General features: G+C 45.2%; 1 protein-coding gene across 1 annotated transcript in view; it reads right to left on the bottom strand.

Annotated features, from left to right (window-relative positions):
* Positions 1-8716, bottom strand: part of LOC110315313 (aldose reductase-related protein 2-like) — a 44839-nt gene extending 36123 nt beyond the window's left edge. Inside the window, exons 1-4 of the mRNA XM_021189423.2 lie at positions 8637-8716; positions 6473-6640; positions 5316-5432; positions 4622-4754 (exon numbers count right to left, since the gene is read on the bottom strand). Coding sequence (XP_021045082.1) covers positions 4622-4754; positions 5316-5432; positions 6473-6640; positions 8637-8702 — 484 coding nt within the window. The 5' untranslated portion in view covers positions 8703-8716. The remainder of the gene's footprint in view (positions 1-4621; positions 4755-5315; positions 5433-6472; positions 6641-8636) is intronic.
* Positions 8717-11447: the final 2731 nt, after the last annotated feature.

Here is an 11447-nt window from a genome sequence, read left to right as displayed (position 1 = left end):
GTGTGTGTGTGTGTGTGTGTGTGTGTGTGTGTATGTGTGTGTGTGTGTGTGTGTGTTGAGTGTGTGTATGTGTGTTGAGTGTGTGTGAGAGAGTGTGTGTGTGTGTATAAGATAGACAGAGAGATGGGGGAGAGAGGGGGAGGGGAGGGGGAGAGAGAGAAAGAAAGATTACAGACTGATGCTAGGCCTATTCAGGCACTCTATTATTGAGCTACATCGCTAGCCTTTTTTTTTTTTTTTTTTAATTTGAGATATGGTCTCTCTAATTATCCAGGTTAGTTTTGAACTTCTTCTGAAGCCCAGGTTAGCTTCAACCTTATGATTCCCCTGCCTCTGCTTCCTGCACCTGGATTATAGGCCTGTGTCGTCAGAACCAGCTTCCTACCTGACTTCTGACCCCAGCTCTCATCTGGGTTTGAAATCTGGCCTAGCAACCACTTGCCACAACCATGACTGTGCATTAACCCTGAGAAAAGTTACTTTTTAAGATAATTTTTTGCCCAGAATGAACAATTTAAAAATTGTCAAATGGTCTCATACCTGATAGTGGCAGCCACAGATTCAACATATATTTGTAACTCACCCATGATAGATTCCTGCCTAGGAGTATAAAAGATACAGTGTGCTTTTCAGTGAGCCACGAGCCTTCACAGTGAGGCCGCTCGGGCTCATCTGACAGGTGGCATGACCCTGCATATTGATATGGGAAGGAAGGAATACACATGAGCCCCAGGATGAGAGCATAAGTCGAGTTTAAATTGGGCCTGAAAAAAATGTAAATGAGGGAAAACATGAACAGGCTGGAAAAGATGGCAGAAGCCAGCACCACCAGCAGAGACAGCAGGATGTGCTCAGGCCACAGTTCACTGTTTCTCAGCCTTTGTGCAACTCAGAACCCTCTGAGAGCTGACAATTTTTTTTTATTTTTTATTTTGCTGGGTGTGGTGCAGTGTATCTCTCTAAATTCCCGGCCAGTCTGGTCTGTAGAGTGAATTTCAGACCAGCTGGGGCAGTGAGACCTTGTCTAAAAAAAGGAAAAAGAAAAAGAGAGAGACACAGAGAGAGATGGGGGTGGGGGGAAGACAAAATGAAAGTGTTGGGGTGACATTCAGCCCCACGCCCCGAGCTTCTTACAGATTTCTCTGGGATGCAGCACAGGAATTAGGATGTTCAAAGTTCCCCTAGTGACTTCAGTGTACACAGGTGAGAGCCACCAGAGTGAGTGAGGCAGGACTTTGCTAGGTAGGGCTGTTGAGCACTGATGAGACCTGAGGCCCCTGAACGCCCCAGTGTGGGATGAGATCACTTACATGTGCTTGTGCGTCCTAAGTGAACTTTGGTTTGCATGTCTGGTCCATCTGGCCCTGTTTACACTAACCTCTTCTGGATTTCAGTCAGTGAGGATGCTGTTGGATTAGTTGTTGTTCCAAAGCGCTCCATGCGGACATGGTTAATCCTGCGGTCTCTAATCATAGCCTACAGCTTGTCTAGTTATGCCTTTGAAAGATTCCAACTGGGCAGTGCTCTTGGGAGCACTTGGGAGGCAGAGGCAGGCAGATCTCTATGAGTTCCAGGCCAGCCTGGTCTACAGAGAGTTCCAGGATAGCAAAGGCTACACACAGAAACACTGTCTCAAAAATCAAACAAACAACTGGTTTCATTTAGCAACAATTCTTGGATTCATTTATAGGACATATTACTAAGATATAGGACTAGGCAAATCAGGGATATACCTAAGTATCTATAGCAGAATTGCCAATTGCAATAGTTAATTCAGTATAAGAATCCCATGTATATTACATGTGAAATATATCCATGAGATATTACTAAGTTATTTACGTGGTCATATATGACAGCCATCCTGTCAAGTTATTAATAATACACTTGTGTCAGTGCAGAAATGAATGCTGAAATCTTGGGCTCTCTTGGGAGCTTTGCTACACAGACTATTCACTGTTTTTGACTCCATTCACATAAAACCACTGCATTGTTCCTTAAGCTGTCAATCAAGCAAGCTGGCCCAGTGTTGTTGCTGGGCATTTGGAAGCCTCGAATTTTTCCCTTTCCCACTCAAATCAGAAAGCCTCAAGAGAATCTTCAGATCCACTATGGAAGTAAGGATAGATTTTTAAACTTTATTTTCCTACTGGCCTTGGGATGGGATCCCGGGCCTTGTGCTTAGTGGGTAAAGCCCCAGCACTAAACCAAATCCACAGCTTCTAGATTTCCCCTAGACTTTCCTATAACCAGTGTTCTGTTGCAAGCATATGTAATTAATGATTTACTTGCCAAGACTGATTCCTTTCAAATATATCTCTAGGTGTTAACTTTTCCAGGGAAGACATAAACCCCAGATCAGCCAACAGAAGACCAAAGAAGTGGCCCACATCCTTTGGGTTTATCACCCAAGTCTAAGCTGGTAAAACAACCAGTTTAATGGGGCTTCACACAGAACCTTGAGTGAGGAGCTACCCATAGGGGCAGGGGCAACTTTGGGGCTGCTACACCACCAACGAAAACATCTCCCCAGAAACCACTAACCTCCTACATATCCAGATACGAGAGGAGGGGTCTTGTGTGCTGGCTCTTGAGCTGCTCCAGAGTTCCTGGCGGTCTACCTCATGACTCTCGTGAGCCCTCTTCCCACCCCCATCCCAGGAGGGAATATCATTGGGTCCAGTCTTGTGAGGGTCTCATGTTTACATGAGACTGCTCTAATTACAAGAAAGCAATGGCCAGAGCACAGCATCCCACAACACTAAGACTGCAGTTCATTCTAAAACCTTGGCTGCTCTGCTTCATTTCCTTCTTCCACTAGCCTGCATGTCTGTCCTCTATATCACTGCCCTGCATGTCTGTCCTCTATATCACTGGCATGCATGTCTGCTGTCTGTATCACTGGCATGCATGTCTGCTGTCTGTATCACTGGCATGCATGTCTGCTGTCTATATCACTGGCATTCACATCTGCTGTCTATATCAATGGCAGGCATGTCTGTCCTCTATGTCACTGGCCTGCACATCTGTCCTCTATGTTCTTGCTACCTCCAGCTAAAGTTCAAAGTAGCAAGAACACCATGCGGGTGGATAAACACTTTTGGATACAGAAGACTCACATTTAATGTCATTATATCAGTTCCCTCCTCTCAGGAAAACCAATGAGAGTCATTCTGAAGTAAGGAAACATAACATGAACTCAGGCTGCCAGATGAGCCCTGACGACTCCTGGAATCTTCATCACAGTTTGCTTAGGACAAGCTCGTTCACTTTGCCTCTGTTGACATTTGCAACATATAGTGGCAAAGACATTTTTAGAGAAAAGCATCCATGATTTATTTAGCTTTTGAACATTAATTATGTGCATCAAGCATTGATCTGGGTTCTTCAAAGGAACAGGACTAATAGACTGAATTGCTTGATTTTAAAAAGCAAGGTACTTGCTTTTTTCTGATGTTTATATATATGTTCACTGTTGGCCAAGCACTGTGCTAAAGGATCTGGTAACTGGACTTTGGAGTCAAATTTCTCTGAGTCTAATCTTAATTGTGTCACACCCCTGCTCCATGATATGACCACTTCCCAATTCTCAAGGGTATCAGTTTCACCAGTTGTATATGGGAAGCATCCCTGGCAGGACTGGTAACTAATGGGCTCTGTTGAAACTTTGGACCTTAGCTCTCTTCATCCTTACCACACCCTCAAGGATCTATATCAGTAGAATGTACTATGTGAGTGTGTACATGACGTGAGTGCATGCTTCCTGTGTGTGTGCAGGCACCCGTGCCATAGCGAGTGTGCAGAGGTCAAAGGACAACCTTGTGTGCTGCTCCCCACCTTTCACCTGGTGTGAGACAGAACCTCCCTGTTTCTCATCTCTGTGTGTGCCAGCCTAGCTGGCCAGAGATCGTCAGGGATGCTCCTCCTCCCATCTTGCCGTATGAGCATTGGAATGACTGACAGACCTGTGCTTCCATACCTGGCTTTGTATGGATTCTAGGGCCTTACACTTGTGCAGTGAACACTATACCACTGAGACTTCCCACCAGCCCACATGTAAGAGGAAACTAGCTTGAAAGAGTTAAAATTTTTCCCTAGGCCTGGGTGTGGTGGTTTGTGCCTTTAACCCCAGCACTGGAAGGCAAAGGAAGGCAGATCTCTGAGTTCAAAGTTCCAAGACACCAGGGCTGCAGAGAAACCCTGTCTTAAAAACCCAAATTTAGTAATAATAATAATAATAATAATAATAATAATAATAATAATAATAACATTTTCCCTAGGCTACTCAGCTAACGTGCAAATCAAGGCAACATCCCTGTACCAAGTTCCTGCCCTTAGTTTCAAACTAGTATATGTTTACCACAAACTAAGGAACATCATATTTCCTGTCTCAGTTGAGGTCCTAATGATTGCCTCAAAAACAGATGATTTTAATCTCAGCAACTGGGAGGCAGAGTCCGATGGATCTCTGTGAACTCCAGGCTAGCCAGGGATACACAGTGAGACACTGAATCAAAAAAAAAGTAGATGATTCTAGATGAACCAATCCTAAATCCAAACACAGTGAGGAGGGAGTTAGAAGAGCTAGAGAAAAACAGAGACAGAATTACACACAAGGCATGTGGGCCTGTTCCTACCACAGTGGCAGTCTCGACAGCACAGGAGAAGCTGGAACCTACCTCCCAGGCTTCCAAGAATGTTGTCTTACTGGTGAGGATTCTGCCTTGATCATCTTTGGGGAATAACTCCTTTCCTGGCTGTAAACACAAAACAAGCAAACACCCATTGGTTGTGCCTGGTTCTATGAAGCAGGGGGACCCAAGAGAGTGAACTATCCAGCACCTACACCTGCTTAGCGCCTGGTCAGGCTCTGGGGGACACTCTTGCAGACATCAAGCTTCAACTGCATCTCTATCTCAACCTACTGTGGTTAGGTGAATCCTAAGTTACAGAAACTGCTGGACCATTTTCCAAATCTGCTACGATATGTCATAGTCATGATCAGGAATCTCTATCACCTTGGAAACTAACGCAGCATCATGTGGATCCACATAAAGCTGGAGGAACTTTTAATTTCAAGACCACTAGGCAAGGATCTGATTCCCAGCATCTTTATACTTGGTTCAGCCACTCCCTAGGCATGCTTTGACTGGCAGGAGGAGGGCTGGACCCTGGAATACAATACCCAAGACCATCCCAAGGCGTCTCTTGAGAAAGCATCACTGGACACAGAATCAGCAGGAAGTTGACAGGGTCACACCCCTGTTACTGAAGCCCTGTATCAGCAGCTACAGATAAGCACAGAGAACAGCTCAAACCTGAAATCCCTGTGGCCAGTGAATAAGATAGAGGTCCAGGTAGTCCAGCTTCAGATCCGTGAGGGTCTTCTGAAAGGCTTCCTTTAGCAGTTTTTTCTCAAAGCAGGTGGGCCACAGCTGCAGAGTAGGACAGCCAGGGATTAGGAAATGGAGGAAGAGAGTCACACTACACTCACCCGTGTGCTCAGAGGTTTACAGTCTGATCTAGCCTCAGGACCGACTATTTATATTTAACCAAACTGGCTAATTAATATACATGATCTGATACTCAAGGCTCAGTGAGTCAGATCATTTCCTAAGTGTTAAGGGTGACAATATTTTTCCGTGCTTGTAGCGTTTGATGTATTTCTTAGATCGCTTAGCATTCTGATGCTATTTGTGGGATAGTCCCGTATCCCCACGATAGCAGGCCCTAATGGTGAATTACAAGTAATTAGATGGCCATGCAATACGGAGTCTGTGTCTCACATCAGGTGCAGTTTCCAAGTGGGTAGAGTGTGCTAGCCAGTCAACCGCCTCATTCTATACACCCCTATCCTTTTTAAAGCATTTTACGTTTCACCTTTATTGAAATAAAAACTATCCCTATGCAACAATTTTAAAAAATACTCTTTCTGCCTAGCCAGTAAGAACACAGTACTGAGTGGTATGGCCCACCCTTTTAAAAAAAAGAAAGATTTATTATTTAAATGTATGCATGTACACTATGTGCATGTGTGCCTGTAGAGTCCAGAAAAGGGTGTCAGATTCTTTGGAACTTAAGTTGTAGGAGTTGTGAGCCACCTGATGTTGGTGCTAGGAACCAAATTATGGTCTTCTGCAAGAGCAGTTAGGTACTCTTAACCTCTGAGCCATGTCTCCTGCCCCAAGCCCCACCCTTAAGGGCAACCCTAGTATCTGAGTGGGCAGGCAAAAAGATCTCACTGACAGAAAGCATGAAAGTCAAGAGTATTCAAATCTCAAAGGAGCCATCCTTGTTATGGGAAAACAAATGTAGGAGGATGGGCCAGCAGCACCAGTTCTGGCCTGGAGCGTGGATATTTACACCCAGAGAGAGCAAAAACAAGGAAGGGGGTTAGGAGAAGCTGGAGAGGGCTCTTGGTGTGGACCAGATTCTACCTGCTTTGAAGTTTCATCCACCAAGTGGACCACTGTACCTTGCTGACGATGAAGAGGTCCTCCCGCCTCACAGCCTTCTCTTTGATCTTCTCTTGGATGGCTTCTCCCACCTCATTCTCGTTGCAATAGGCATATGCGCAGTCGATATGGCGGTACCCAGCGTCGATGGCCGCCTTCACAGCGTCTTTGACTTGGTTTGGGGGAGACTGAAAGGCAATAGAAAAGACCATTGCAAAGGACACTCTTATACCAAAACCTTCCTCAACAGGCTTCACACAGCCCAGTTTCGCAAAATCACTGCATTGCTGGCGGGTGGGGGACTGGGGAAGAAAACAAAGTTTTCAAAACAAGAAGAAAGCCATAAAGTTTCCCCCATCCCGTGTTCTATCGGAGAGAAAAGTCAGTTTCCATCTAATGTACCTGGTCTTAAAGGGGCTCTTGTTTCTGGGGTGACAGATGGCTGCCACTGCAAGTTGCTGACAGCCAGACTTAACTCTGCAGCGACCCAGAAGATTCAGCCCCAGACGCTGATAAAAACGTGAAGAATGGTTGTCTTATGGCAAATCCAGACTCGACCACTCGGCAGCTGTGCTCACGAATGAAATGCAATCAACTTTTTTAAAAAGCAGATAGCCAAACTACTGGGTATGGCAGCCCATGTGTGTAGTCCCAGTATTTGGGAAACGAGGATTTTGAGTTTGAGGCTAGCTCGGGGCACATAGTTGTCCCCAAAATAAAACATAAAATTCGAAAAAGCCTTTAATCAACAAAACAACCAGCCAAACAACAACAACAACAACAAAAAACTACTCTTCTTTCACCAAATCTAGAAATATCTTGGTTAAGTATCAAACACAGAAAAGCACCGGAGAGGTAGCCTGCTTCCCTGGGATCAGAAGTGGCCTCTAGGGGTTCAGAAGTACCTGGCCTTCCCAAGCAAGCATCAAGCCTGCCTGCGTTCCTTCAGATGAGAACAGACTCTCCCTTGCTAATACCACCTCCTTATCTTGACAACAACTCCCTTGTCAAGCGCTCTGCCTAATCTTTGAATTTCTGTGGGTTACTTCTGGTCAGAGGGCATGTCAGCTTGGTAGAAAATGAAATTTCTAATTTGGAGCAAATTCAAGTTAAGATTTTAATCCCAATGCTGAAACAAAGAGAGGCCTTACTTCTGTCCCACGAGCAAAAGAAAAAAGACAGTGCAAAGCTCAAGAGACAAGAGGCTAAGTTACCAGGACAAGAGACTTGGACTCCAAAAACAGCTCCTCCTGGAGGTGGCTCACACCTGTGATAACCTCTAGAAGCTGAGGCAGGAGGATTGCAAGTTCAGGGCCAACCCAAGCTACGGAATAAGTTCTAGGGCAGCCTAAACTCAAGTATAACTCCCAGTCGCCAGAAACCAAATAGAGAGAGCTCCTGGAAACTAGCTGACCACTGTCCTGTTATCAAGAAGGGAAATAAACTCAAGGGCAGAGTTAGGAGACGGGACAATGTCAGACTTGTCTCAACAGAAGTTGGGAAATCTGCTTCACCAGAAAGTGGGATGGACCTCGGGGCCTTCTGTCAGGGGGGCACACTGCCAGGCAGGATCTGAGCTCACGCTCTGTCATCTTCCTGCTTAGTTTGATGTGCTCAGAAAATGGTGTAGTGTCTTGGTAAGGTGCGGGTGCCAGTAGCCTGCCCTGGGGTCTGAGACTCCACCTCCCCACCCCACCCCACCCCCGTGAGCTGCAGAGTCTTTCCCCCCACCAAGTGAGCTAGGTCATTTGGAGCGTTTGGTGTCCTGCCTCTGAATAACTCAGCCCAGGCTGTCCTGCAACTCACTCTGTAGACCAGGTTGGCCACAAACTCAGAAATTCGCCAGCCTCTGCCTCTCAATGCTGGGGTTAAAGGCGTGCGCTACCACTGCCTGGCTTCAAACCAGCCAAAAACGTATAAAACGTGAAGTGTCTCATGAGTTCAGAAGAAAGCTTGCTAAGAGGGTAACTGGAAAGTTTCGGAATGCTTGAAACCTGACACTTCTCAGGGAAGATGCTGCTGGGGAAAGTCTGTCAGAGCTTTAAGGTCTGAAACACCACAAAAGGCAAAAACAACTTGGGTTCTGGCTCTAGGGTTCCAAACTCCCGGGTAGGTGCCATAGAAAGAAGAGGAAATGGCAAGACCTTTCTGGAAGGCAGCAGTGTCCCAAGACTGCGCACTCACCTTCCAGGTGCCCAGGCCCACAAGGGGCATCTTGGCTTTGGTACTGAGCTCCACGAACGTGGCCATGGTTGCTGCGGAAATCTTCCTGAGAGCAGATGTCTGTGCCCTGGTTAAAGAGGCAGATGGAGGCTTTATGTCCTGGATGAAGAGGCAGGCTCTTGCTGCGTGAGCAAGCGCCACGCCCAGACCCCTCCCGCCCCCGCCCCGCCCCCCCGCACTGAACAGGAAGTCCATCCTAGTCTTTTGTAAGATTTTAAGTGTGTAAGTAAAGATTAGTCATAAACCAGAGGGAAATCTCCCTGATGCAGAATATGAATTACTTTAGAGAGCTACTTAGAGGTTTATGAGCCTTAGGAGCACTGGGTGAAAGATCCTTCGAGCTGTATTGCTAGATGTGCTTGGGTTTCCACACTGTGTGGAGAACGGTGAAGCCTGTAGGTATTCCACGAGGTTGAGGCAAGTAAAAGTTTTCAGAGGCAAAACGAGGAAGCTACATAAATTATTTTGAGCTAACTGTTGCTGATCACAAAAGATCAATGACAGGGGGGCGCTAGTCTGAAATTAAAGGAAGTTGGGTAGATGATGCTGCAGAGAGGGGAGGGGAAGAGAGAGAGGAGGGAGAAGGGAGAAGGGAGAAGGGAAGGGGAGAGGAGAGAGATTTTGAGCAAGACCATGGTGTTCTGGAAGTGTCTGTTTCATAACCCTCTTTTTGTTTATTTGTTTAAGTTTTACTCATCTAATTGTGAAAAGCAAATTTCCCCTGCTAACCACTAAGACCTTTCTTTGATAATATTTTTCCTCTCTCTCTCTCTCTCCTCTCTCTCTCTCTCTCTCTCTCTCTCTCTCTCTCTCTCTCTCTCTCTCTCCCCTCTCTCTCTCCTCCCTCTCTCTGAATTTGAAATTTGACGAGTTGTCTAACTGTATAATTATAGTGAGCTTTTAAATTTTTTGTGCTTACATTTAAAAGCCAGAGTTTTGTGATTATATTGTTTTACTAATGACAGCATGAAAAAGAAAGGCAACTTTAAGATACGAGCATAAACATCCTTTTTCTGTCACTCGGGATGCCATTGTCCAGTGCAGTGCAGTTTCCTCGGCTCTTCACGGCATCTGGCAGCTTTTACGAACCGCACCCACATTTTCCAAAGCTGACACCACAAAGCGAGCTTTTCTACACGTTTATAGTGAATCATTTCAAAATTGCCTTTATGCCAAACATTTTAACGTTGCATGCTATTTTGTGATAATTTATTGTACCATTTCCATTTCTTAGGTCTCTACCTGATTTCCAGCTGGTTTCTATTATGTATAAATAATATTTCAAGATATATCATTGCAGTGAAGCACTGGGCCTCATGTCCTGGGGATAGAGCTTTAGAAGTAGGAGTATAGACTCAAATGAAGTTTATTTCAGTTTATCGTGCAAGGTATAGGTCCAAATTGATTTTTCTTCCAAAGTGGAAATTTTCTGTCATTTATAGAATAATACATTCTCACCTCCATGTTTATAGTTCTTCAAGAATCATATGTAAATGTTCTTGACTTTTACTTTATTGATATTATAAAACTAATACGTGCCCTCTAGAAAGAAAAAAAAAACAGAAAAATCAGAATAAACAAAAGATTTTGCAGGAGTTGTAAGAGAATAAAAATTATCATATTTCCAATATTGAAATACTTATCAGCAATAACCTTGGGGTGTAACTGGAATACCTCACTGATTTGAGAAGTCCCAGATCATAGGAACACTGATCTCCCAAGGTGAGCCTGGGCAGAAATATCAAGCTCGGAATGGAAGCCCTGACCCACAGATGCCCAGGGACAGTGGCAGGTAGCCAGGTGTGTGCCTAAACCACCCTCAGTGTGTCCCCAGAACAGCACAGAGAGAGGAGTTGAAATGTCTGGGGAAGCTGACTGAAGGGGTCACAGGCTGATTAGAAATATTTACAGTCAGCACTGTTAAAGTTGCTGTGTGTGTACAACTTAACATTCTCAGGAGAAACTGAGCCAAGATGTATGCTCTACGTCTAAGGTCGTTGGTAATATGCGCAGTTTAGGAATGCTGATCGTAACTGAGGACCCAATAAATTAGTTCAGGGGGTGACGAACTTCAGGGAGATGTCACAACCAAGCAGAACTCACACCGTGACATTTTTTATGCCCTCTTACCCCATTGAACTCCCATTGACACTTGGAAAGAGAAGATGCTAAATATAATAGGTTTTAGTCCATAAAGGGAAGTAAAACGGAAGCACAAGTGTCAACACCAAACTGGATTGAGGAAGCTACATTTATTTATTCTAAAAATGCAGTAAGCTCTCTCATGTTGGCTCACTAGACAACATTGTGTTTGCGGGAATGCTGTAAGTCAAAAGCCAGAGTTCCTTGGGCTATCTATAACTCTCTTTAGCATCAACTCGTTTATCTGACCTAATATCCAGACTTCTAGATAGCTTGATTCACTTCTAGCAAGCAAAGGGCAGCCTCAGGATGGACAGAGCGGCATCTGACTCCCCCAGAAGGACCCCGTGAGGTGCTGTATCCCACATGCCTGGGGCTTCTCCGAGGATAACTGGTCGTGTTGCCTAGTGGATTGATTGCTCAGCTTAGCTTTGCTTCCTCTTTGTCCTTCCCCTTTTCTTCTTTTCTTTCCTGCCTCAAACTTGCTATGTGTTGGGTTTCAGACCCAGGGACAAGCGGCTAAGGTGCCTATTTAACACATCAAAGCAGAGCTGGCCTCCAGGTTCTCCCAGCATCCCTCAGTCCCTACCTGTTAAAGGTCATGGCTGAACTTTGCAGTCCAGGGACTGG

This window comes from Mus pahari, chromosome 2 (genome assembly GCF_900095145.1).
Source record: "Mus pahari chromosome 2, PAHARI_EIJ_v1.1, whole genome shotgun sequence".
NCBI lineage: Eukaryota > Metazoa > Chordata > Mammalia > Rodentia > Muridae > Mus > Mus pahari.
The sequence above is the reverse complement of the archived record's forward strand: the minus strand, read 5'-3'. Positions and strand labels throughout refer to the sequence as shown.